The sequence below is a fragment of the Polypterus senegalus genome, chromosome 10 (assembly GCF_016835505.1).
Source record: "Polypterus senegalus isolate Bchr_013 chromosome 10, ASM1683550v1, whole genome shotgun sequence".
Taxonomy (NCBI): Eukaryota; Metazoa; Chordata; class Cladistia; order Polypteriformes; family Polypteridae; genus Polypterus; species Polypterus senegalus.
The window spans coordinates 18180972-18207747 of NC_053163.1; the positions used below are offsets into that span (position 1 = coordinate 18180972).

Sequence of the window (26776 nt, forward strand, 5' to 3'; positions counted from 1 at the left end):
CTTTGTTTCTGCTGAAGCTCGGTCTTCAAAACGGGCGAAAACAGAAAATCCTACTTATGACCAAAATGTTTTTGAAACTCCCCCTTAGTGCTAGAATGTTCTGAGGAATCCACCTGACTACTAGAATGTTCTGAGGACTCTAACTTTGTGTCAGAGTGTTGTAGGTAACTTTTAAAAAATGATTTACTAATCACTTAGCCAGTTAAGAATAAACTGTATATATAACATAGATGACTCTGTCAGAACCACGGTGTAGCCATAAAGGATTTGCATAGAATCCAAAAAGATTTTTTTTTTTACAGAAAACCACTAGTGTTTCAACAAATTTTAATAACAAATATAAATGGAGAAATGAATAACAATTTAAAGAAACACAAATTTGTTATACAACAAGTCATCCAACAGTGAAGGGTTAGAGAGAGGTTACAAACTCAAAAGAAGGGGGGAAAAAAAAATCCAAAAAGCGCATACACAGAAAACTTGAAATCTACGCGGTTCCTTTCACCAGTCGAGGTCCAAAAGCAGACGGCCTCACCGGAATTTCGTCTTGTAGGAAGCGCCTCTTCAATATGCGACTTTTGTCTTCCTCTCTTATCGCGGTACTGAAGTGCACAGCAGCTTCTGGAAGCGGCCAGGAATGTTACCGTCACAAAGGAGGCTGGGTGGAGAAATTCAGTTCTGCTGGCCTCCATTTGCCAAACGCACACACACACACACACCTCACTCTACACGTGCTGCCAACTTTAATCCCTTCCCATAAGCCATACCTTTCCTGATTTAAGAGGATACACAGACCAACATTATACAAAAGATATGTTACGATGAGAAGAACATCTCAACACATTGCTCTCCAAGCTCTGACCTTGTGCTGGTGAAGCGTATTTACACATCTACTATTTGCAGACAAAACTTGACAACTGTCTTCCTTTCCCTGTCCCCAGGTTGTGCTGGTGAAACCCTGAATCACTATGGCTGTCTTTATGCAGTTCACCCGAACTGCTGTCCCTTCTTTTACGTTTTCCCATAATGCACATTTGGCGTAAATCAAATCCAATATTCCTCTGGATGCCTTCTCTCCCTCATCTCGTTTCTCAGCAGACTTCCCCATCCAACCCAGCTTCACTGCAAAGCCATTAGTGTTTCAATGGTCTTTCCTAGTAACGCGGCCATTCACCATTAAGAACTGAATGCAAACAAGGCGGACATAACAAGGAAATGTGATCTTCTGATTAGAAGAGCCGTTTGGGAGCAAGTGTGGAAGGAGCACATTTGTACACAGAAACTCAAACATGATAGCTTCTACTACAAAATGATACAAAATAAAAAAAACACAAAGAGAAACATCGCACCCGAGTATAATGAATGTCGGCAGCAAATAAAGTACGAAACACTGCTTTGCGGTCTCGACTCTCTCCACTTCCCTTCAACAGAAGAAAGCGTTGCTCTTTCTCCAAGTAAAACGGGAGCCCCCTCTGCATCCTCTTCCATTTGACTCCCCCCTTCAATCAAATCCTACTTTCAGCCTCCCAGCAGAAAACACATTAGTGTACAATCCACAAAACAGTAAAAATTCACTTGATGTATCAGGATGGACACCAAAGAGAAAAACACGGAGCAGCTCACAGCGGGTCAAACATCTTCAAGGCGTTTGTTCCATCGATAAACTGAAGCAAAAAGGAATATAAAAAAAAGATGTGTACAAATAAGAAATATTAGGAAAGGAAATCCAGGTAGTTGATTTTTTTTGCCTCCTCCCTTCTCCACATCCAACAGGAGAGTAAATGGCAATAACAAAAATACTGTCCATATATATATATATATATATATATATATATATATATATATGGACATTAAGCAGAGAATCCATACTAATGGCTTTCCACGACCTCCAGGTTTCTGCCTAAAATGAAAACTTTTTACCTTCTGTTCCACAATATATAAAGTCAAGAGCAATGCTGCTAGACCACTTGGATCTTAAAAAGAAAAAGAATTCAAAAAGTCAGGATATGGCTGTCAGGAGCGGCGCTCTGCTCTGTTCGGCTCTTCACGACACGTCTGTCCTCCAAGTCTGCTGAGCCTCCACCTCTTCTGGAACCACCAGTAAGAGCTCACAGTTTTTACCTCGCAGTTGGTGCCGTAGGAACTTCCTGCCCAGGAGAAGTAGAAGAACAGAGTTTAACAGAGAAAGCAGTGAACATTTAAATTAAATTAATGACATTAAAACAAGCCGCTTCTGTTAAAATGAGCTTTTCCTCCAAACATACTACCACATGAAAAAAATAAAAGAAATAAGCCGGGGGCAATACTTGAAATACACATGCGGTTAACTATCTCCCATACACACACCAAATACTGTGGAGATAAAAAAAAATCTACATCCCCCTTGTGAAAATCGCACATTTTGTGCAATAAAAACATAAAACCAAGATAAATACTCTCAGAACTTATTCCACCTTTAATTCAAAACTAGCCATCCCACGCGGCTCTACCCAAGTAGTAGTGAAACGGGACAGGCTTTAAAAAAAATCAATAAACAAACCGGTATCGCTAGCTAAGCGGAGGCAAGGTACGCTAAAACACGGCCAGAGGCAGACCGACTCACAAGGAGGCTGACGCGTGAGTGAGGAGGACCCTGTTCAGCTCCCCACTCCTGATGTCACGCTTCTCCCACCCCCTCGGCCCGCAGCCTGCGTCTCGGATTAAGGCGAATATATCGCTCACGCAAGCGAACTCTGGTTCTTAGCGCGATTACAGAAGTTGCAAAATCAACTGGAATGTTCAAGCAAATTATAGAAAAAAACTGATCTAAATACGATAAGTAGTTCTCTCGTTCACTAGCTAAGCGGAGGCACGGTATGCATCGAGGCAAGAGAGTGCATGAGTGATGAGGGCCCGGTCGCCCCCGCCTTTGGCCCACAGCCTCTCTCTCAGATTCGTACAAATATAGCGCTCCTGCAAGAGAACTCTGATTCTTAACATGACTCCAGAAATCACAACATCAACCGGAATGTTCAAGCAAATTATAGAAAAAAAACTGATCTAAATACGTTAAGTAGTTCTCTCGTTCACTAGCTAAGCAGAGGCAAAGGTATGCTTCGAGGCTCGCACATGAGTAAGCTGGGCCCGGTCCGACTCCCCACTCCTGACATCACGCTTCCCCCTCCGCTCGGCCTCTGTCTCAGATTAAGGCGACTATATCGCTCCTGTAAGCGAACTCTGATTCTTAGCGCAATTAGAGAAGTCGCAAAATCAACTGGAATGTTCAAGCAAATTATAGAAAAAAGCCCGATCTGAATCTGTTAAGAAGTTCTCTCGTTCAGTGGCTAAGCGGATGTAAGATACACCCCAAGGCTGGCATGTGAGTAAGCTGGGCCCAGCCTCCCTCGCCTCGGCCCGCAGCCTCTCTTTTGGATTCGTGCAAATAAATCGGTATCACAAACGAACTGTGATACTTAGCGTGCGATGAAAGAAGTCACAAGATCAACCAGAGTGTTCAAGCAAATTATAGAAAAAAACCTGATCATAATGCGTTAAGTAGTGCTCTTGTAAAAAAATTGGACAGAAATACAGACAGACATTGGATTTTATATAGAGAGAGATTGCAATCTATATAAAGAAGGTGAAAACAAATCAAACTGTTTAGTGAAAGCAGAATAAAAACAAATCCTACAAAAAGTTGGTGTCACCAGTGTGCAGACCCCCTTTAATAATCAAGGATGTGTCTACGTTCAGAATCAACCAATCACAATAAGGCTCCTCTCAAATAGTCGTTAATATCACCTAACATCAATAAAAGTGGCTCTGATTGAGCTTAGATAAAGTCTGACTGTTCCTTGTAGGATCATTCTGATATCCTCTTGGTTGCAACATTAGAACTTTTAAAACAAGAGCAGGACTCTTCATTGAAAGGTATCAGTCAAGACAAGGGTAATAAAAAAATATATATACACTGTGTGTGTATGTGTGTATATATATATATATATATATATATGTATATATCTCAAAAGCAATAACCTCCGTGGCATTACATTTTTTCAACCAAAAAAAAATTTATCTTGAAAAATTATATTTTTATTAAATCTCATCTTTCAACTGTAAAAGATGCAAAACACTAAAAGTCAGAAGTGTGAAAAATGACACAAATAATAATATGAAATGAATATTATTATTATTAATAATAATAATGATGATATTAATATCGTATATGCTGTCAAAATGTCTTCTGTGTGCTATATCTCTGAACAGGAAAACTGCTTAGCTGTACAGTCATTTGACCCAACACTGTTCAGCAGTCTACACAAAGAAGGTGAAAACAAACCAGAAACTGTTTAGTGAAAACAGAAAAACAAAATCCTACCAAAAGCTGGTGTCATTGGTGTGCAGACCACCTTTAATAATCAAGGATGTGGCTGCGTTCAGAATCAACCAATCCTCTCAAATAGTCTTTAGTATCACCCGACATCAATTAAAGTGGCTCTGTTCAGCATAACGTTTTTTCTCAACAACAATTCTTTTCGATCACATCATCATCAGCAGCAAAAAATACCTTCAAGCCAGTAAGGGGATCTTGGCTGTCAAAGTTGTCTTTTACTCCTGGCTGCCCCCACAATATCAAAACGAGGTGGTGTTGGTTTATTTGAAGCTGGGTCAACAGAAACCCAAACACAAGCAACACTTTTGGATTCATCAGAATCACTTTCGGTTTCACTGTCCATTTCAATGAAAACATCCAAGCCTGGCAAAACTTCTCAAAAAGGAATACCCAGTCTCCCACAACCATGTGTATTATGGTCTGATAAGACCAAGGTTGGACTATTTGGCCATAATTCCAAAAGGTATATTTGGTTCAAAAATAACACTGCACATCATCAAAAGGACACCATAGCCACAGGGAGGCACAGTGGAGGCAGCATCAGGGTTTGGGGCTGCTTTACTTCAGCTGGAGATTTAGTCAGGGTGGAGCTCCAAGTATCGGTCAAATTTGACATAAATCCTTCAAGCATCTGTTAGGAAGCTAAAGATGAAGAGGAACTTCATTTGTCAGCATGACAACGACCCAAGGCATCCATCAAAATCAACAATGCACACACATACAAATTGTCCAGCTTGAAGTTACCAGTCAGTCAAATGCAAAAATTTCTAGGAATCAGACGTGCTCCGAAGACAATGCTGAATCGGAGAGAGCGTCTATAGACGCGCTTAATAAAAAGATTTTTCCCTCCTCAGGGGAACGCGTCTATGGACGGGGTTCCTTGGATTCTGTGCACTGCATGGTCCTGCCGTCTAGTGTGATTTTGTTTGAATTCGGTGGTCATAGTGGCAGAGGTACAGACTTCCTTTACTGGGGTGAAAATTTTATGGTAGTTTCAAGACCAAAGAACTTCTATCGGTACTTTTTCTTTCACTTGCCCCAAGTCACATTTCTAAAGGGAAATGGATTTAGCCTTGGCATTTATTTTTGGTGGGTGAACATCTTTCATTCAACTGTGTACCTTAGCAGTTTTTATTGTGTGCATGCGTGTTTTGAACATTTGAAATGTCTTCGATTACCGCTCTTATTTTGCGAGTGGTAATTCTGTTAGTAGTTTTGCCCGTGTTTTGGTTCCTTTTTTGAGATTTGTACCTTCTCTGTAGCAATTACGATGTGTGTTACCTATTATTTGATAATGAAGGAAATAGTGATGCCAGACCAGTTTCTCAAAAGATGGATAAAAATTGACCCTTTCATTGACCACTGCATTTGAAATTTTTCTCGAAGTTGAATTCCGGTGGGAGATCTTTCGATCGATGAAAGTTTAAAGGCGGTCTAGGGTGGAAGGTATACATTCCGAAAAAATGATCATATTTTGGGATGGAATCCGCTATAGGCTTTGTAAGGCAAAAAGTGAATACGTGTGGAATATGATGATGAAAATCTGAGCATATCACACCAGTTTTGATGTCATTACACAGGTTACCTGTGCCTTTTAGAGCTGACTTTAAAATACTGCTTATGGTTTATAAAGCCTATTATAATCTCGCTTCGCCCTATACTTTAGATTGCCCATCCCCCTACACTCCAAATCGGAACATTAGATCTTCGAATGGAGGTCTGCTTATAATTCCAAGAGCTAAACTTAAAAGAATTGGTGAGGTTGCCTTCTGCTGTTATGCATCTCAAATCTGGAATAGCTGACCGATAGAAATTCGCCAGGATAATACGGTGGAGCACTTCAAAAAAACTGTTAAAAACCCATTACATTAATATGGTTTTCTCATAGCTTCATTTTTTTTAGAAAGCCTGATATTCTGTATATGCACTTAATTATCATTTTTATCATGGTTCCACAATCCATACTAACCCCTTCTTTCTCTGCTGTTCTTTTTCCAGTTTTCTGCGGTGCCTATCTGCATCACCACCTGATCAAAGCATCATGCAGTCCCTACATTGTTGGATTGAAGGCCAGATATCCACATGACCATCAATCGTCTAATTTTTCTGCATGAAGCCTGAAAACCATGAGGACTGATTGAGATCATTGATGTCAGACAGAATGCCTAGCTGGGGCTGGGTGGTCTCATAGCCTTGGAACCCCTGCAGATTTTGTTTTTCTTCTCCAGCCCTCTGGGTTTTTTTTTTCTGTCCTCTTGGCTATGGGACCTTACTTTATTCTTTGTTAATAAGCATTGCCAAATTTTTATATTTTTTTTCCTTTCTTCATCTTGTAAAGCACATCATTTGTATGAGAACGTGCTATAGAAAAAAAACGTTGTTGTTGTACACAGGAAAAGATTCAGAACTTGTTAACGATATACGAGGGGTTGATGTGGGTAATTTTACAAAACCGTTGCAGATTGTGCCAATACTTGCGGAGAAGCTACTGAATCAGGGTTGTCTGATAGGACTAGACACTTACTACAGCACTCCCAAGCTCTATGAATTTTTGAAATTGATGGAAACTGATGCGGTTGGAACAGGAAAGTTAAACAGAATGGACCTGCCAAAATCTGTGATGATGAAAAAATCTAAATTGGGAAAAGTTGCCGCTGCATTCAGAAATAATTTGATGGATTTGACGTGGAAAGATAATAGAGATGTTTGTTTGCTTGCTGAGCAGACATCCCATAAGAGACGTGTAGCGTGTCTGTCACACAAGAAAAGAAGGGAAACAATATACTGCGGCAGAGACTGCAATGTTCCATTCTGCGCTGTTCCGTGCTTCCGTGTATACCACACATAACCAGAGTACTAAGCGAAAAATGGCAAATTTGTACATAGTGTAAACATATTGCTCTATTATAATAAAAAAAAATCCTGTGACGAGACAAGACTTTTTGGAAGATTTCATCAAGTCCCGCGAATCAACATGAGATGTTTTCAAGTCACACCCCACTCTCAGCCATATTCAACCAGGCACAAGGTCCTCTCACCTCTCATTCGTGTGAATGCTTTTGACAGACACATTTCTCTCAGCTTTTTAGAAATATTAATGTTTTCCTCACTTTAAGTTCCTAGTTAAACATACGATTTGTGTCCAAATCTTATTGAAGAATTTAATCACGAAGGGTTATCAACAGTAAAAATGAGTACACGGGCAACCCTAACACACAGAAAAGATGAAGTTAAAATGAATCAACACCCAAAATGTTGATCGGTTACACTGCAAATTGGTTAAATGCGTATCAATAGACTCTGCTGAAACAGTTGATGGTGATGGTGCGGAAGATGAAAACATCAAATTACAATATCATGAAGAATATCTACAACCGTTAACACCGTCCGGTCTTCCTCCGCATGAATTACTGTACAAAGAAGGATGTATCCAAGAAAGGTAATGTAGCAAATCTTCAGAGTGTACCATTAGACAACAAAGAAGATCTTGATATGCCATTTGTATTAAAACGTTAACAGTTTCCCATTAGAATAGCTTTTCCAAAGACAATTAACAAATCTCAGAGCCAAACATTCGAAAAAGTTTTTTTATTTAATAGAGAGAAAGAAACGAAATTCACTCACGGGCTGTTATACGTGGCGTTGTCACGATGAAAGTCCAAACACAGAATTAAAATCCAATGTGATATTGATGAAATTTAATTCAAAAAACTGTTTTTACTTAAGTTTTACAGTAAAAATGTAAATTTAAAAAGTATTTGCCTGTTAATTTCAAAGCCAAACAGAATGAAATCATATTATGCAACGAATAACTCGTAACGCAACATGAAACATAATGTACAGTACTTTCAAATTATTATGTTTTAATATTTTTTAATATGGTTAATTACGCTCTATAATTTAAAATAGTTAGTAAATTGTACATCCGTATCCTCATACGCGAGCGGCAGAACCACAAAGAGGCTAGCGCGAAGTACAAGCACAGGGTTTGGTGGCGAGCAAAGCGGAGGGGGCAAAGCCTAACATGAAATTAGCTAATTGTTGCTAGCAGAAAATGTTTTAATAATTTTGTTTGTATTTCAAATTTTTTTTTCTTCCAACAATTTAACTTGAATGTCAATTAGATAATATTCTAGCAAAATTCAACCATTTCTATAGGCAGAATAGGAGTAACTACTGAAAAAAGGTCCCCGATTAAAGGGGTTAAAAATGAACACAAGCCACCAAGTTGGGAACAAACCGCTCACCTGAGTTCATCTTCTGCGCCGATGTGTTGTGGGCTGCTCAGTTTGGAGTCAAGATTGTAGAACACTCCCCCGACCTCCCGTACACCGATCCAGTGCTGCCGCTTCAGAGGAAGACGCAGTGGACCCCAGCACAGGTTTGAGGGGACGTTGAGAATGAAGCCCATAACATTAGGCAAGGAGATAGTGCTGACATCCCTGTCAAGAGTGAGCGGCGGTGATTAAACCACAGCCAAAAAAAAAAAAACAAAGTGAACTGTGACCCAACTCATGCCAAGTCCCCCTGAGCCCAACACAGGCCATGCTTACCTTCTTTTGTCCCACCACACCGCCTCGTAGCCTCGCGTCTGTAGGGCTGCCATAATCACGTTCACATCATAATTCCCATTTCCCAGCATGCTTTTCTTGTGAGGCGTCACCATGGTGTTCGGTGACAACCTAAAAAAAAAAAAGTGAGTCATAGATAAAGGTCACTATAGTTTGTTGATCGAGTCCACTTAAACTTTAGTGCCCACACCCTACAGGTGGCATATAACTGCCACACTGCGTGTATTGTAATAAAGCAGGAGGTGCACATCTAGCATTCTATGCCAGTCGCAATTGTGTTATTGAAAATCGGCAACCACATGCACCACTTTGGGGAATATTAAATTGTTCCAAATCCAATTATTCCCAACATAAATTTATAATTCAAGCATTTGAGTTTGACAGAGTGAAGTTGTTTTTTTATATATAATTTTATATTTATATTATATATTATAAATATATATTTAAATATTTTATATTTATATTATAAATAAATTATATATTTAAATATTTTATTTATATTTTATATAATAACTTTATATAATGTTTTTTGTTAAATTATTTCTATAGATTATCTTGTTTGTTAATTTATTCTTATTTTGTAGCACTTTGAGATTGTTAAATATAAAGCGCAATATAAATAAAATTTATTATTATTATTAAGTCCTTATTTAAGGATGTGTTATAATGGTGTGGCTGGCAAGTGTGCATATCATACATCTGGTGAACTGCCGGAAACACCACACCAGACACCGGTATGCTCCATTGAGCTAGGCATGGTTGGTCCATCATTTTATTTACAGACATTTCAAGGACAGGTTGTACACTTCTAAAACTTTCGTGTGTTCCCCAAGAAGTTTGGAACCACCAGAACTCTTCCTAGAGTTGTCCATCTGGTCAGATTGATTACTCGGGAGAAAAAGGGCCTTGGACTTTAGAGATGAGCTAGAACCCAACCATCACTCCAACAGAGCTTCAAAAGTCCAAGGAACTCTCTGTAGACCTCTGTGATAACACTGTGGTCAGGCAGAGATTACAACAACCTTTTCAAAAGCTTGGAGTGTTTCCAAGACTCTTCCTACTGTTGGCCATCCAGTTAAACTGACTAACCAGGTCAAGAAGTTGACCAAAGACCCAATGGTGTTCTAACAGAGCTTCTTCAGAAGTCCTCTGCTCAAAGGGGAGAACCTCTTGGAAGGACAATCATCTCAGCAACACTCCATCGAGCAGGCGTTTATGGCTACAAGGAGAGAAAGGCATACGACGGTTCGCTTAGACTCAGACAGCATGACAGCAATTCTTTGGTCTGATGAGACAAAACTAACTCTTCGGGCAGAACTCCAAGCAATATGTCTGGTGAAAACCAGGCCCTGCTCATTACCAGCCTAATACTAACCCTACGATGAATCATGGTGGTGACAGCAAAAAACTATAGGTGTGCGTCTAAGTGGCATGGACAGGAAGACTGGTCAGAATTGAGGGAAGGGTGGAAAAAAAAAACAAACACGGAGCGATTCTGCACTTGTGGGAGTGTATAGATAAGGGAGATGGGACAGAGACGTCGGAAGGAGAACTTGGCTTCACGGTGCAAAGTCTGCATCTTAACATCAACAAAATGAAAGAACGGGTTATTGACTTTCACGGCCTCAAACAACCTCTACAGTGGGGGAAATAATTATTTGATCCCCTGCTGAATTTGTTAAGTTTGTTCCAGTCAGATTCATAATCGGAGACAACACCTGATAACACTGAGCTCATTTAATTAGCTGGTATTATTTTTCTCTTATTATTCATTCAGAAAAGCACAGCAGCAAGATGCTTACATTTATAAGACATTTAGAAATATTTCTGATTTTGCTATATCAAGTCAAGTTGAGCAGCATGCACTGGTACAGTGTGTTTCCGCACCCACTACACGACAAAACAGCTCGGGATCCTGGTTGGCAACCTGCCAGGCAGACACGTGGTCCAGTCCCACCCTCTGGAAATGACCCTCTATGTGCTGCCGCCTGGTGTTACGTGGGCGACCCTTGACCTGGTCCAGCTACTTGGGTCCCCAACAATGAGTATCTTAAGAGCTGGATTACCCTCGGGGAAACGCCCCACATGGCCGTAATGCCGTAAGTGACGCTCCCTCACAATGCAGGTAATGTGCCTCAATCAGGACTCCATGACCAACACAAAGTCAAACCAACCGTACCCAAGGATTTTCCGGAGAGACACAGTACCAAAGGAGTCCAGTCTTCATCTCAGGTCACTGGATAGCGTCCATGTCTCATCACCATATAGCATGACAGGAAGCACCAGGGCTCTAAATACTTGGACCTTCGTCCTTTTGCATAGATATCGGGAGTGCCACACACACCTTTCCAGCGACCTCATGACCCCCCCATGCTCTCCCAATCTGTCTAGTGACTTCATAGGAAGAGTCAGCAGAGACATGAATGTCACTGCCAAGGTAAGTAAACCTCTCGACGAGGTCAACAGTCTCTCCTCAAACAGACACACTGCTAATGGCCGTGCCGAAGAGGTCATTAAAGGCCTGGATATTGGTTTTTATCAGGACACTTACAAGCCCAGACACTCAGACTTCTCGCTCAGTCTCTCGAGCGCCCTGATTAGAGCCTCCATTGACTCCGCGAAGATCACAGCATCGTCAGCAAAGTCAAGATTAATGAGTCTTTCTTCACCAACAGATGTCCCACAGCCACTGGACCCCACGACCTTGCCCAACACTCAGTCCATACAAGCATTGACCAGAGGAGGAGCAGAACACACCCCTGACGAACCCTAGAATCAACTGGGAAAAGCATAGAGGTCCTTCCTTCACTCTGCACAGCACTCACAGGCCGGCCATGATATCCAGCAACTTCGAGGGGATCCCGCAAACCCTCAGGATGTCCCACAGGGCAGCTTGATCAACTGAGTCGAACGGTTTCCGAAAATCGACAAAGGCTGCAAAGAAACTCTGCCGATGTTCGCGTTTGAGCTCCACGAGAACCCTCAGTGCCAGGATGCGATCGATGGTAGACTTCTCAGGCGTAAAACCAGATTGTTCCGGTCGCTAGTAAGTGAGGAAGTGATCACGGATCCCATTGAGGGCGACCCTAGCAAGGACCATACCCGGCACCGAGAGCAGTGTTATCCTCCTGTAGATGTTGCAATCCAGATAGTGACGACAAGTCCCGTTTTCCAGTCAGTTGGGATAACGTCAGTCTCCCAAATGGAAGCAAAGATTGCTTGCAATGCCAGGAGGACAGCCTTATCACCAGCCTGGAGAAGTTCACCCCGAATACCACAGATCCCAGCAGCCTTTCCTCCCCTCCGCTGGTTCACCACCTGTGCCATCTCAGTGAGATTGGGTGGTTCACAGCTAATTGGAGGATCAGCCTCAAGGACCGTGGACCCAGAGATATCCAACATTGCTATATACAGTATTCAAATGCTTAACTCTCTCTGGTTGATTTCATTCTATTTTGCCCTTTCTCTGTGCTTCGTTGTATCTTATTAATGACAATTAAAAATGAGCTAAGCAGACAGTCAGGCAGACAATGCTGAATAAGTAAAGGCTTTAGCATCAGACCCAATAAATAGTAAATACCTGTATTAGATTAATTAAACAATTAGAACACCTGGCAAAAAATAGAATGAAAATCAAGATGAAAATATTATTTTATAAAAATTCCCATATAACTGCTTGGTACATTTTATTTTATTTTTTTTTTAACCAAACTTGCTTTTCTAATTTCTATTTTGTTCCCAAAAACACTGAACTTGGGAAATAACACATCACTTAATTAGCCCAGGAGTCCAATTAAAAACAGAAGCTGGTTGGAATAAAAACCTGCAGCCACAGTGGGGTCCCCAGGACCGAGTTTGGGAACCCCTGCCTTAACTGCTGCATTTATGTTTTAGTTGCCCGTGTTTTTGCTTTTTTTTTTTTTAACCAGCAACCCCTTAATACTGAGGTGCAAATGACAAAGGAGCCACCAGCTCTCCAGCTAACGTGCTTCCATTTAAACCCAAGTATCTCAAAGCATTTGTGTTAATAAAATGTTTTGAATAATTGACAAGAGAAATGAAGACCACAAAACATCTGGAGAAACTTCATAAAAATGGAAGAAATGCACAAACAAGCCATAGAATTAAATCCTCAGTTTCTTTATCTGTTAGAAAACTGGTTGGAATGAAAACCTCCAGCCACTGTGGACTTCCAGGACTGTAACCGAGTATCCTATCACCAGGAGAACGGGTGGGATTACAACAAAGTGAGGTGTGAGAACATGATGGGAACCACAGTGCCATCCAGAGATGCCTGCTGTGACTAATCACGGGCTATTACTGTGCAAGTCAAAGGCAGCCAAGGCAGTGCAATGATGCTGACACGACAGTATAAGAGTGGTATGGTGACATCAGACACCAGCAATACGACAATCATTTAAAAAAAAAAAAAAAATCCCGCTTAACGAAACACGAGCTTTGTGAAGGAAGTGCATCATGAGGAAATGCGGGAAGCTGCACCAGCACACGGGTCTTCCTAATATTCTCCAACTTGCTGCCAGCTTTGAATTAAATTAAGCATCAGACAGGAAACAGACCTCGGTGAGATGGCAGTCCAACTCACACTCCCGGCCAAGTATGTGGGTGCAAAACAAAAATAAATCTCTGAATACGCAGACCAAACATGACAGAGGTGTGCATGGAAATGGAAATGGCACACAGGCAGGCAGTGACCGAGTGGACACCCGAGCCAGGAGTCTGTCCCACTGTGCTGTTCCTTCTCAATAACATGAACAAGGTGGATGATATCTAATTGAACTTCCTTTGAATAGATGAATGAAAGCCAACGCACAGGTGGCCAGCTACTTTTTTTGAGAAAGTATGAATGATGAGCTTTTAACAAGCCTGCAACAAAATCTTCGGCCATGTTGATATCCCCTGCAGCCTCACCTTATCAGACAACGAGAGTTTCCACAAAAAAGTCCTGCCAGACAACCACCCTGGATAAACAACTCAAGTTCATACAGTAGAGGCCGGAGATTTCCATCCACCCAGACTGAAGGCTTTCCACACCTGCCATCTTACCATGCATTCCCAGTGTTAAGCCCATTAGGGTATCTGCTTTTTTTCTAGAAGTGTAATGCCGAAATTCAACCCAAAAGATTCATTTCAGCCTTTATTTACGGTAGTCGATGTTCAATGGGTCAACGTTAATTTGAACATCTGTGTAAACCTCTTGGAAAATTCCAGAAATTGAAATCATGACTTTAAGAAGTCTCTGAGCCATTCTGTAAATTGGGAGTGCATCTGTAACCGCATTTAAAGGCCTACCTTTAAAATTGAATTTAAAAACATGTAGGCCATGGCCGACACTGGAAGAAGCCCCCTCTCCCTGACCCTCAATCCTCCAATGACCACGCTGAACTGTCAGCGGCACCATTACAGATGAATCATGGCCGACCCTGAATGAGACCCCATCTACCGGTCCGATGATTGTGATCGACTCACAATGGCGAGCATCACGGATGGAACGTGGATGGGACTGGGCAACCTCCTCAAATGCCAGCTGGCTCTGACAATTGTGCTCGATTCACCGAGAAGGGAAAGCATCGGCGGATAGGCTTGATGGATCATGTCCCTACTCCTGACGATCACACTCGATTCACCAAGAGGGGACCCACCACAATTCCCTCCCTCGCTTAGACAATCACACTAAATTCAAGGAAGGGATCACCCAACCCCTAAGCCCAAGGGTGGACCACCACAATCCCCTCGCTCAGACACTCACATTAAATTCAAGGAAGGGATCACCCAACCCACAAACCAAAGGGTGGACTGCAAACAGACGAGTCTGTGAAAAACTGGTTGGGAAAGACGACAACTTTAGAGCCAGTGCCCTTTCTGTCTTTGGGGAAATCCAATGACTTAACCATGGCATCAGGGGAATAAATAAAATAAATAAATATTTGGACTTCAACAAGTCCAGTTTCTATATAGGTGCAATTTCCAACAAAGCTCATGGCACCACAAGCTTCTACACAAACAACTCAAATATCTAGGGAGCACAAAGAAAGGGCGAGACGTTAATCGTTGACACACTGCCATGACCAGGCAACTCAAGATGGCCGGCGGACGAAACAGAGGAGAGTGTGACGCCAAACCAAGACTAGCTAGGATTAGTTAAACTTGAGATTGATCTTGTGCTGGTGTTCACCGAGACAGCACTTAGACTGGAGGATCACCTCCTTTCAGAGCCGTACTACACAGTCTGGTTTTAACCACTGCCAGTATGATATACTGCAAGTGGCCCATAGTGTCACAGCAAAGCTGTCGTTTATACCTGCCAGGGCTCACCTCTCATGTGATTTTCTCTCTTCAATAAGATAATAATAATAATAAAAGCAATAAGATGCTGCAGATGTTCTATCAGACGGTTGTGGCGGCCTCTTCTGCGGTGGTGTGCTGGGAGGCAACATAAAGAAGAGGGACGCCTCACACCTGGACAAACTGGTGAGGAAGGCAGGCTCTATTGTAGGCATGGAGCTGGACAGTTTGACATCTGTGGCAGTGTGACGGGTGCCGAGCAGGCTCCTGTCTATCATGGAATTTAATATTGTTCTTTATGCATGCTGCTCCTGGAGAATGTGAATTTCCCCTTGGGATTAATAAAGTATCTATCTATCTATCTTCATTCTGAAAACATACAGAGCACTGAGCACTAGCACTGCTAAGCCCCATTTTGTTTTCTGTCATAAGTTATGAAGCTTCAAGGCTTGCTCGAGGTGACGTAGTGTAGTTTTTAAACCAGTCATCTCCACAGGCAAAACAATACCCAATGAGGCTTGCCTCATATATTAGGACAAGAAGAAATGAAAATTGGAATATTACTAAGAGGCTGGAGGCAAAAAAAAAAATCATTAAAAAAAAAATCCAGGAAAGGAAAAGCAGGCCAACGAGATGTGATCGTCTCGGATGTTCTCAGAAGACACTTAAAAGACCCGCGAGATGCAAACAATATCAAATAGTACTCAGTCGTGTAAAGGTACGTAGCACACACAGATCCTATGCTCTCAGCACATATAAAGCGTATAAAGACAATACGTTCTAGATGAAACATCAACGACTAAGCAAAGAAGAAAGAGCAGTGCGGAAAAAAGAGACCCAAAAGCGTTGGAGAGGAAAAAAAGGCAGATAGATTATGAAAGCAATGGAATTCGAAAGGTGCAAACAAACGATGGCACGACACACATGCAGAGAAAGGTAAAGAATATGAAAGCAGTAAAATTCGAAAGTATTGCAGCATCCCAGCCAGGTTGAAGCCTTTTTTGTTTTAAGTGACTGTTAGGTCCGATTGAGGGAAGGTGGAGTATAGCATGGAAGACTGAGAGCAGCACGACAGCAGTAGAAAGACAGCAGATGATCCGACGGCACCTCCTTAGCAAGCATTCAGCCTCCATGACAAAGCAAGCAGCGTTATACGTCCTGAGAAAGATTTAACCACGCCCGGGGACGGAAATAAAGGACAAGTATTGTTTTTACAATGTCACGCGAGCCAAGGCAGTGAGCCATCATTTAAAACAAGTCCACAGACATCTAACCTAGCAGTTCTTGGATTGCTGTTGGCAGACATGCTTCATGTGCGCTCAGCTCTTAAAACAACGACAAGAGACAAGCAAAACACGCAGCTTCTCCTTAGCGTGCGTTCAGCCAAACTAACCTTTGCCCTCCCTTTACAACGCGAGCGACAGAGATGCAAAGTGGCAAAAGGACAGCTGCTGTACAGGCTTTGAAGTGGTCGGGCAGCGAGACAAGCAGAACAGGCCACTCGCCAGCAGATGATCCGATGGAATCTCCTTAGCGTGAGTTCAGCCGCACCCTCTTCACAACACGAGCAGCGTTATACGTCCTGCGAGAAAGAGATGTAACCACGCCTGGGACCGGAAATAAAGTATTGTTTTTAGAAAAGTTTTAAAATAAAAGTGAAAATAATGCATATGTAACAATTCCCATGAAACTATCAATCTCTTTAAATTGTATATCCGGTAAACCAAACCCGAGGGTTGGCGAGCGAAGCCCCCTAGTATTATAAAAGAAAATCTTGAGACAAGACTTTTCAAGTCACCCTCCGCTCAACCATATCCGGTTAAAGGCCCACTCTCACGGTCCTCTCACCTCTCAATCGTGTGAATGCTTTTGTCAGACACAGTTCCTGCGCTCTCAGCTTGTATAAATTTTTACATTCTCCTCACTTTAAGTTCCCAATTAAAGAAGACTTATTATGTCCAAATCTTATTGAAGAATTTCATCCCGAAGGGTTATCAACAGAAGAAATGAGTACACAGGCAATCCTAGCACCGAGAAACGATGAAGTCAAATGCATTAACATGAAAAATGGCGATTGGTTACAAGGCAATGACATGTACAATTTTAACATGCAACAAGAAAGGTAATGTAGCACACCTTTCACGGATAACATTAGAAACCAAAGGAGATCTTGATATGCCATTCGTATTATGATGTTTACAGTTTTCCTGTTTTGTAGATGAGGCGAGACACAAAAATAATTGGACTGCGCTTGGGACTTTCCTGGGAAACCATCTGGAATTCAGCTTGACGTGAATTCATAGTACTATATCCCCTCCTACACGCCCTCTCAAACTGCCGACCAGCTAGGTATATCCTGTGAAGAGCCCAGTCAGTATTTGCACAACAATCGCTACATGAGTTGCTGCGATAATGTCAGGTGGGGAAAAAAAAAAAATATATATATATATATATATATATCGAGCAGCGAATCAACATCAATTTCTCACAAATTCTGTCTTTTTCCGTAAAGCAGTTTTTGACTGACAAAAACATTCCTGTCCTCGATCATCCTCCCTATTCGCCCGATTTAGCGCCCTGTAATTTTTCTTCAGTGGATGAACTGAAGACTGAAACGGTAAGCCTGTTGTGGAGTCTCAAGCAAGAAGACTTCCAGCACGGTTTCAATCAATGGAGGATATGTCTGGACGGAGTAGAGATTGTGAGGGGGAGTATAGAGAAGGTGACAATGTTTAGAATACTGTAATTCATCAATATATTTTTTTTTTATCAATCCGGTTATTTTTGTCACTCACTTTGTGTGTGTGCATGTCTATATATCATCTACGTGTGGAAGTGTGTGTGTATGTCTGTCCGTCCTGGAAGTGAGAGGTGGAATTCGGGGTAAGAGCTCCGACTCCAAGGGAACAGAAAACTCACTTTAGCCCCTATAACACCAACGAGGCGAACACGTCAGCAAAACGAAACCTCAGAAGAAAGACAAAGTTGCTTATCCACGAACATCAGCAAAACGGTTTCCATTTTACTTTTCCTTCTATTGCTACTACACAAGCGATGCGAGCACGTCGGCAAAACAAATCCTCCTAGGAGAGAGACATCCAGAGGATTTCCTTTCAGTTACCTGACATCTCTACATTTAAATTTTTTTTCCCCCTGACGATTTCAATAGTTTCTAGGACCCCGGGCTTTTTAAAGCCATTATACAGGGCTTCCTCAGGTTACAACGTCTCGACATACAACGTTTCGAGTTTACAACACTCACTCCCATAAAAACCAGACATGAGAAGGAATAAAGGTAAGGATTTTTTTTTTTTACACTCATTTTTTCTGTTCCTACAGTACAGTGTACAGTACAGGGTGGTCCAGATCTAATTATGCAGATCCAGATCGTCTGGATGACTTTGATTTATGCGGGGACGATTCCAGTTCAGCGCGAAGACAATTCTTCATGTCGTCAGTTCGCACACTTCTGGATGGTCCGGGATTTTTAGGGTGATTTTCTGTGTGATAAACTTAAGTTATAGCGTAATGAAAATTGCATAATTAGATCTGGACCACCCTATACAGTATATTTATGTCCTTTTTCCTTGGCTTAGTTGTGTTATGTTCTAGATTATGATTTTGCAAATGTGTTAGGATAGGTAAGTAACTTAGGCTAGGGTGTGTTTGGACTTACACCAAAATTCAGGTTACATCACTGTTGTAGAAACACAACTGTGTCTGTCGTAACCCAAGGACCCCCTGTGTGTGTGTGTGTGTGTGTGCATATATATATATATATATATATATATAAGTATGGTAGAATATTAGGCAGAAAAAAGGTCCACCTCTGAAAGATGTCCTGCAGGGCTTCTCGGCTGAATGCAGCTCCATCCTGGAAGACGTTGTTGAGAGCGTGCAAGGCACAGAGTTCTCGGCGCTGCTTCTCGTGATAGATGGTGTGCGTAGAGAGGGGGACATGGGCACTGGCTTTCAGTTTCCTCACCCGCCAGGGTACACAGCCCAGACCCTTGCCAGGCCCCGGAGCACTACCCATCACTTGGCCTTCACTTGAAGCACATGTGCAGGGAAAGGAAGGCACTGACAACAACAACAAGCAGGTTTGGCCTTCTAAAGTCGTCCCCAACTGGAACTTTACGCTTTTCCACACAGAATTTCAGGATCGTTCAACAGCTGCGAGCCTTCTAGAAGTTTCTTTGGCATAATAAAGATGTATTAAAAGTATTAAAAAAAAAAAAAAAACGAAAAAGTGAGGAGCAGAAAAAACAAAAAAAAAAACCCTCAATGCGCCACTGCGGTAAAATTAGCCAATGCCCACAAAATGTGATCCAACAGGAATGCTTACTTGGCCAGACCTCCCACCATCCCAGCCCCCTCACATGTTTACATTTTTCCTCCTCTTCTGCAATTTTCTACAGTCATGGAATTTTTTTTTTTCTTTCCCCCAAAAAAAAGCTGCAACACAATCAGCATTCAAAACAGATTCATTCAGAAAAAAAAAAAACAAAATAATGTAGTGCTCAAAATACTCGATTCTGTCAGAAATAATGGAGGGCTGCAAAACGGGAATGACAGGGGCACAAGAAGTCCACCCAAAAAGGACAAACTGCCGTCAGGGAGGTCTGCAAAACGTGTGCATTTGTGTCTTTTGGCACGGCCTTCACAATGTGGACCTGGCGCATCTCTTAATCCTTCAAATGAATGTTCCGAGTTTCCAAAGGCGTCTTCTGGAAAACGTGCGGACCCCAACTAAGCAAACTCAATTCAATGTCTGGGGCGTAAAAAAAAAAAAAAAAATCATCAGAGACCCCAAAAAAACAAAGTACGCTTGTGTCAGGTTTGAGGATAAGCTGCTGCAGTTCACTTATATAAAAGGTGAAATCCGATTACCCAAGCAGAGGTGAGAAGTTCAAAACAGTCAGCCATCCACTTTCATTACTCACTCATTAAACATTACAAGTCCTCCTCCTCGGCTGGTGCAGCATGATAAGCATTTTCAACAACATGCAGGAACGGGCCTCAATCTTGGCAAATTTACATCTAATTTTTTTTTTTTTAGATTTTACGACTTTTCACCATTGTTTCGAGAAATGAAGCAGGCCTCTCTCAAAGGTTTATTTAATCAGCAGAAAGTTTTAGTTGCTAATATTCCGGCAAACCAATCCCACAAACCATGAAAGAAAGAAAAAAAAAAAAAACGTTTTCTTGCTGACGTCCAAGTCTTAAAACTGTATTCTTGGCTCAACGTCTGTGCAGTGCACCGATAACAGATGGAAATGGCTTTAAAAGTGGAGCCAAAATGTGTTCATTCATTCTGGCCCATCGCTCGTCTGAAGCCACTGGGAGATTTGCAAGGCCAAGTCCGTCACTCAGCAATCTCAGCTCCAAGGTTCACTTCTCCTAGAAAAAGAAAAAAAAATAGGAACAGGATTTTACTATAAAAGGAAATATAACAAAATGCAACATAAAGGGACATCTTATATATAAATGTCTATGCGTGGAAGTCTGTCCGGCTGGGAAGTGCGAGACTACAGCATGAAGCTCAAAGAAATCGACTCTGTCGCCAAAGTGAAACCGGCGAGAAAAGAGAAACTCGCTTAGCCGCTGATATACAAGTGAGGCGAGCACATCGGCAAAACTCGACCTCTGAGGAGAGACAAACTCACTTAACCACCGATTGACAACGGAGGTGAGCACATCGGCAAAACAAAACCACAGAGGAAAAGGAAACTCACTTAGCCGCTAATAGACAACAGAGGCGAACACGTTGGTAAAATGAAACCTCCTCAGAGGAGAAACTCGCTTAGCCACTGATGCACAATTGAGGCAAGCACATCGGCAAAACTGAACCACCGAGAAGAGAGAAACTTGCTTAACCGCTGACTGACAACAGAGGTGAGCACATTGGTAAAACAAAACCACAGAGGAAAGAGAAACTCGCTTAGCCGCTAATAGACAACGGAGGAAAACACATCGGCAAAATGAAAGGTCCAAGGAGGAGAAACTCACTTAGCCGCTGATACACAAGTGAGGCGAGCACATCAGCAAAACTCAACCTCTGAGGAGAGACAAACTCACTTAACCACCGATTGACAACGGAGGTGAGCACATCGGCAAAACAAAACCACAGAGGAAAGAGAAACTCGCTTAGCCGCTAACAGACAACGGAGGAAAACACATCGGCAAAATGAAAGGTCCAAGGAGGAGAAACTCGCTTAACTGCTGATTTACAACGGAGGTGAGCACATCGGCAAAACAAAACCACAGAGGAAAGAGAAACTTGCTTAGCCGCTAATAGACAATGGAGGCGAACACGTCGGTAAAACTCGCTTAGCCGCTGATGCACAACTGAGGCGAGCACAGCGGCAAAACAAAAGGTCCGAGGAGGAGAAACTCGCTTAGCTGGTAACAGACAACGGAGGTGAGAACATCGGCAAAACAAAACCTCAGATGAAGGATACACTTGCTTAGCCACTGATAGACAAAAGGTGGTGAACACATCAGCAAAACAAAACCTCCAATGAAAGAGAAACTGGCTTAACCGCTGATGCACAAGCAAGGCGAACATAATCGGCAAAAGAAAACCTCACAGGACATAGCTGGTAATAGACAACGGAGGCGAGCACGTTGGCAAAACGGAACCTCCAAGGAGAGAGAAACTAGCTTAGCCGCTGAAACATAAAGGGGGTGAACACATCGGCAAAACAAAACCACAGAGTAAAGAGAAACTCAATTAGCCGCTAATAGACAACGGAGGCGAACACGTCAGTAAAATTAAACCTCCAAGGAAGGAGAAACTTGCTTGGCTGCTAATACACAAGTGAGGCAATTGATTGATTGAAGTGCCAAAATCCATGGTTTCTAGGAGCCTGGGATTTTTAAAGCATAGGCTTACGCATCTAGTTTATAAATAATTGGATAAACTGCATTACAATGAAATGACTACAGCAATCAGAGAGCAGAGAAACAACGTAAAATATCAGTAACTAAAGAGGTAAATAAACAAGTACATATGTATATATTGTGGAAGCCGGGACGCCCCTGTGATGAGAGGACATATTCAGGGCAATACCTCCCCTGGAACACGAGAGGGCAAACCCCCTCGACTGCATCGGGGCCGCGGGCTTGGAACTTGGAAGTTCAACCCTGCTGGGGCTCGTGGCCACTGCCAGGGGGCGCTTGGACAGTTCCGGAGCTCTGGTCTGCAGCACTTCCACCAAACCCGGAAGTGCTGCCGGAAGAGGATTCGGGAACACATGGAATACTTCCGGGGGGCCCTTACAGCACTTCCGTTACACTTGGGGGTGCTGCCGGGAAAAGATCAGAGTGCACCTGAAGCACTATACAGGAGGACGCCTCACTCCATTCTGGGAGGTGGAGGACACAGCTTGCATTGAGGAGTGGAGGTGGCAGAGAAGAGAAGGAGAAAAGAAGAAGGGGCTGAGCAATATGGCTTTGGTGATTTGTGCACTGTGTGCTAAAAAGGGAAGAAAAATAAAAAGCATGTGCTTGGACTTGTGTCTTTGTGCCCGTCTGCGTTAGGTTTGGGGCGCTGTACAGACCCGCTTTACCAATATCTATCTATCTATAAGACCTACTTATGCAATTTTCATTACACTATAACATAGATAGATAGATAGATAGATAGATAGATAGATAGATAGATAGATAGATAGATATTTTAGTATAGTAGGCAGGATGGATGGATAGATACAGTGGTGTGAAAAACTATTTGCCCCCTTCCTGATTTCTTATTCTTTTGCATGTTTGTCACACAAAATGTTTCTGATCATCAAACACATTTAACCATTAGTCAAATATAACACAAGTAAACACAAAGTGCAGTTTTTAAATGATGGTTTTTATTATTTAGGGAGAAAAAAAAAATCCAAACCTACATGGCCCTGTGTGAAAAAGTAATTGCCCCCTTGTTAAAAAATAACCTAACTGTGGTGTATCACACCTGAGTTCAATTTCCGTAGCCACCCCCAGGCCTGATTACTGCCACACCTGTTTCAATCAAGAAATCACTTCAATAGGAGCTGCCTGACACAGAGAAGTAGACCAAAAGCACCTCAAAAGCTAGACATCATGCCAAGATCCAAAGAAATTCAGGAACAAATGAGAACAGAAGTAATTGAGATCTATCAGTCTGGTAAAGGTTATAAAGCCATTTCTAAAGCTTTGGGACTCCAGCGAACCACAGTGAGAGCCATTATCCACAAATGGCAAAACATGGAACAGTGGTGAACCTTCCCAGGAGTGGCGGCCGACCAAAATTACCCCAAGGCGCAGAGGCGACTCATCCGAGAGGTCACAAAGACCCCAGGACAACGTCTAAGAACTGCAGGCCTCACTTGCCTCAATTAAGGTCAGTGTTCACGACTCCACCATAAGAAAGAGACTGGGCAAAACGGCCTGCATGGCAGATTTCCAAGGCAAAACCACTGTTAAGCAAAAAGAACATTAGGGCTCGTCTCAATTTTGCTAAGAAACATCTCAATGATTGCCAAGACTTTTGGGAAAATACCTTGTGGACTGATGAGACAAAAGTTGAACTTTTGGAAGGCAAATGTCCCGTTACATCTGGCGTAAAAGGAACACAGCATTTCAGAAAAAGAACATCATACCAACAGTAAAATATGGTGGTGGTAGTGTGATGGTCTGGGGTTGTTTTGCTGCTTCAGGACATGGAAGGCTTGCTGTGATAGATGGAACCATGAATTCTACTGTCTACCAAAAATCCTGAAGGAGAATGTCCGGCCATCTGTTCGTCAACTCAAGCTGAAGCGATCTTGGGTGCTGCAACAGGACAATGACCCAAAACACACCAGCAAATCCACCTCTGAATGGCTGAAGAAAAACAAAATGAAGACTTTGGAGTGGCCTAGTCAAAGTCCTGACCTGAATCCAATTGAGATGCTATGGCATGACCTTAAAAAGGCGGTTCATGCTAGAAAACCCTCAAATAAAGCAGAATTACAACAATTCTGCAAAGATGAGTGGGCCAAAATTCCTCCAGAGCGCTGTAAAAGACTCATTGCAAGTTATCATAAGCGCTTGATTGCAGTTATTGCTGCTAAGGGTGGCCCAACCAGTTATTAGGTTCAGGGGGCAATTACTTTTTCACACAGGGCCATGTAGGTTTGGATTTTTTCTCCCTAAATAATAAAACCATCATTTAAAAACTGCATTTTGTGTTTACTTGTGTTATATTTGACTAATGGTTAAATGTGTTTGATGATCAGAAACATTTCGTGTGACAAACATGCAAAAGAATAAGAAATCAGGAAGGGGGCAAATAGTTTTTCACACCACTGTATTTTAGTATAGTAGGCAGGATTGATGGATGGATAGATAGATATTTTAGTATATAGTAGGATGGATGGATGGATGGATATTTTAGTATAGTAGGCTACATAGCTAGATAGATAGATAGCTAGATAGTCCCAAAAGTGAAATTTACCTTTTACAGAAGCTGGGGAATATAACAAACATAACAGCCCTGACTGCCATGTTCTGTGACTCTGTGATGGCCACAGTCATTTTCTAAGCTGTGATGTCCTCACTTCCATAGAGGCCAAGAGAATCAACAAGCCGATTAAGGTGTCAAGCTCAGCTGTGAGACACCCCTGGACCCAATGAAGGTAGGAGTGGAGGAGAAAATGCAGGCAAAACCGAGTGCCATAATGAACATTGCTGCACATGCTCCCTATGGCACTTTTTGTTCAAGTGGTCTTTCAGATGATGGCTCATGATTTACAAAAAGACCAGCCTCTCGGAGGTCTTCATGATGTAGGACACAAGGGGCCACTGGTCTAAGTGAAGGTCGTGCCCAGCAGCTATACCACCTGCACTTCAGAACAGGTAATCCACCTGGAGTATGTTTGGGCCCCAACATTTATGAACCATTATGAACCATAAAGGGGGAAAAAAAAAAAAAAAAGCTGGGGGTACTGACAGGTGTTGGTGAAGACAGCAGGGGGTGTTTACCCTGTGGTCTGTGTGTGGATACCAATACCCCAGTGTCATAACATGAGATATAAAACCGAGGTCATAAACCTCTGTGATCTTAATGGCATCTTTCGAAAAGAGTTGGGTGTATCCTGATAGCCTGGCTAAATTGCCCACCATAACCTTGTTTATTCCGACCCCCTAACCATCCTTTGTATCTAATTGGCTAAATACCTCTTTCTCCCCTTAACAGCCAATGTATGATCAGAGTCCTGGCTGCCATATCATCTCGTTGGATTCTGCACATAGCGGGTGGTGGTTGATGTGACTTGCCACCGTCTATGTAAAGCGCTTTAAGTGGCTAAAATAATACGTATAATAAATGTAAGTATAAATCTTGAAACGGTAGCGATACAGGATCCGTCCCACAGCAGCAACATTTTCCGTGGCATCAAGGGCACCACAAAGCTGGTCAGGACTGGCCTTACAATAACATGAACTGCGTTACAAGTTAACCAGACACGAAGTTGAAGCAGACTTTGAAAAGCTTTATGAAATACCTGGATGAGATACTGGGTCAGCACAACAAACGAACGTGACGGACTGAATGATGATCTCTCGTTTGTCACATTTCTAAAGTTCTAAGCAGATAAATGTGATAAACCAAACTATTTCACCATGAAAGGCGCTATAAACGACGAGATGATAACTGGCCGTCTAATCATTTAAGGAGCAAAGAGGCTCGTTTATGTCAGAATAGCGGAGACTTCACAGATTTTAGGGAACGCTCCTTCGGGCTCACTTAGCCTTTAAAGTAAACCCACTCCCATGCCCGTTAGACCTCCCCAAGTCACTCGAGCCGCTTGTTAACTGCACAAGACTACAAACCTGCACTGACAAAGAATCGGACTTCCAAACTGTCCTGTCGTTGTATTCTCTTTCTCCTCCTTATCTGCGCCACGTCGCTCCTCGTTCTCGGCCAACACACGGAGCTCCTCGCGGCACATCACTACTGAAACGCCCGCCGGCAGACGCGTTTCAGTTGGCACCCTCGGGCAACGTGGTTCTTCTGATGGGATCAAGGGTCTCCACCCAGCGCCGAGTCGCTCGAATGCCAGTTCAACGACACACAACGGGGGGCTTCACTCAAGGACTCCTTCCGACATAGCAGCTGTTCCTTCCACGCGAGAGGCACGCGCGGTGCACCTTCCTCTCCCCCCGGGGCTGCTATAACACCCTCCCCAGGGTAGTCCCCTCCCGGATTGCAGTGCGGGACACTACGTCTCCCCCACGGGATAGCTTCCTGAAACAGGACTGGCCAAAGCAAACGCCTGTACGACTTTACGAGGACGGCAGTCAGTGGAGCTACTGCTGTTAGGCTCCACTATCTTTCGTGACGCTAAAGCGTTTTTACAAAACCAAATAATAATCATCCCAGTAATCTGGACGATAGCCCTGTGGCAATAGTCTTACCTTGACTGCCTTGTTAGTTTGTGCCTGAGCTAAGCTTCTGGCGACACGCTGCACGTAACGTCACCGCTCTCTGCTTTCGTCTTCCACAGCCTTGCGTCACTCA

General features: G+C 42.6%; 1 protein-coding gene across 2 annotated transcripts; it reads right to left on the reverse strand.

Moving 5' to 3' along the window:
* Positions 1-1525: 1525 nt before the first annotated feature.
* Positions 1526-26776, reverse strand: josd1 (Josephin domain containing 1). 2 transcript variants are annotated; one of them, XM_039765401.1, is made up of 5 exons: positions 26674-26776; positions 19074-20646; positions 8926-9054; positions 8620-8814; positions 1526-2147 (listed from the first exon to the last, which is right to left on the reverse strand). In XM_039765401.1, the coding sequence occupies exons 2-5, from the start codon at positions 19280-19282 to the stop codon at positions 2045-2047; spliced, it is 636 nt and encodes a 211-aa protein (XP_039621335.1). In that variant the 5' UTR covers positions 19283-20646; positions 26674-26776; the 3' UTR covers positions 1526-2044. The 2 variants fall into 2 exon arrangements, with proteins under 2 accessions (XP_039621335.1, XP_039621336.1); XM_039765402.1 differs by lacking the exon at positions 26674-26776 and adding an exon at positions 26089-26628.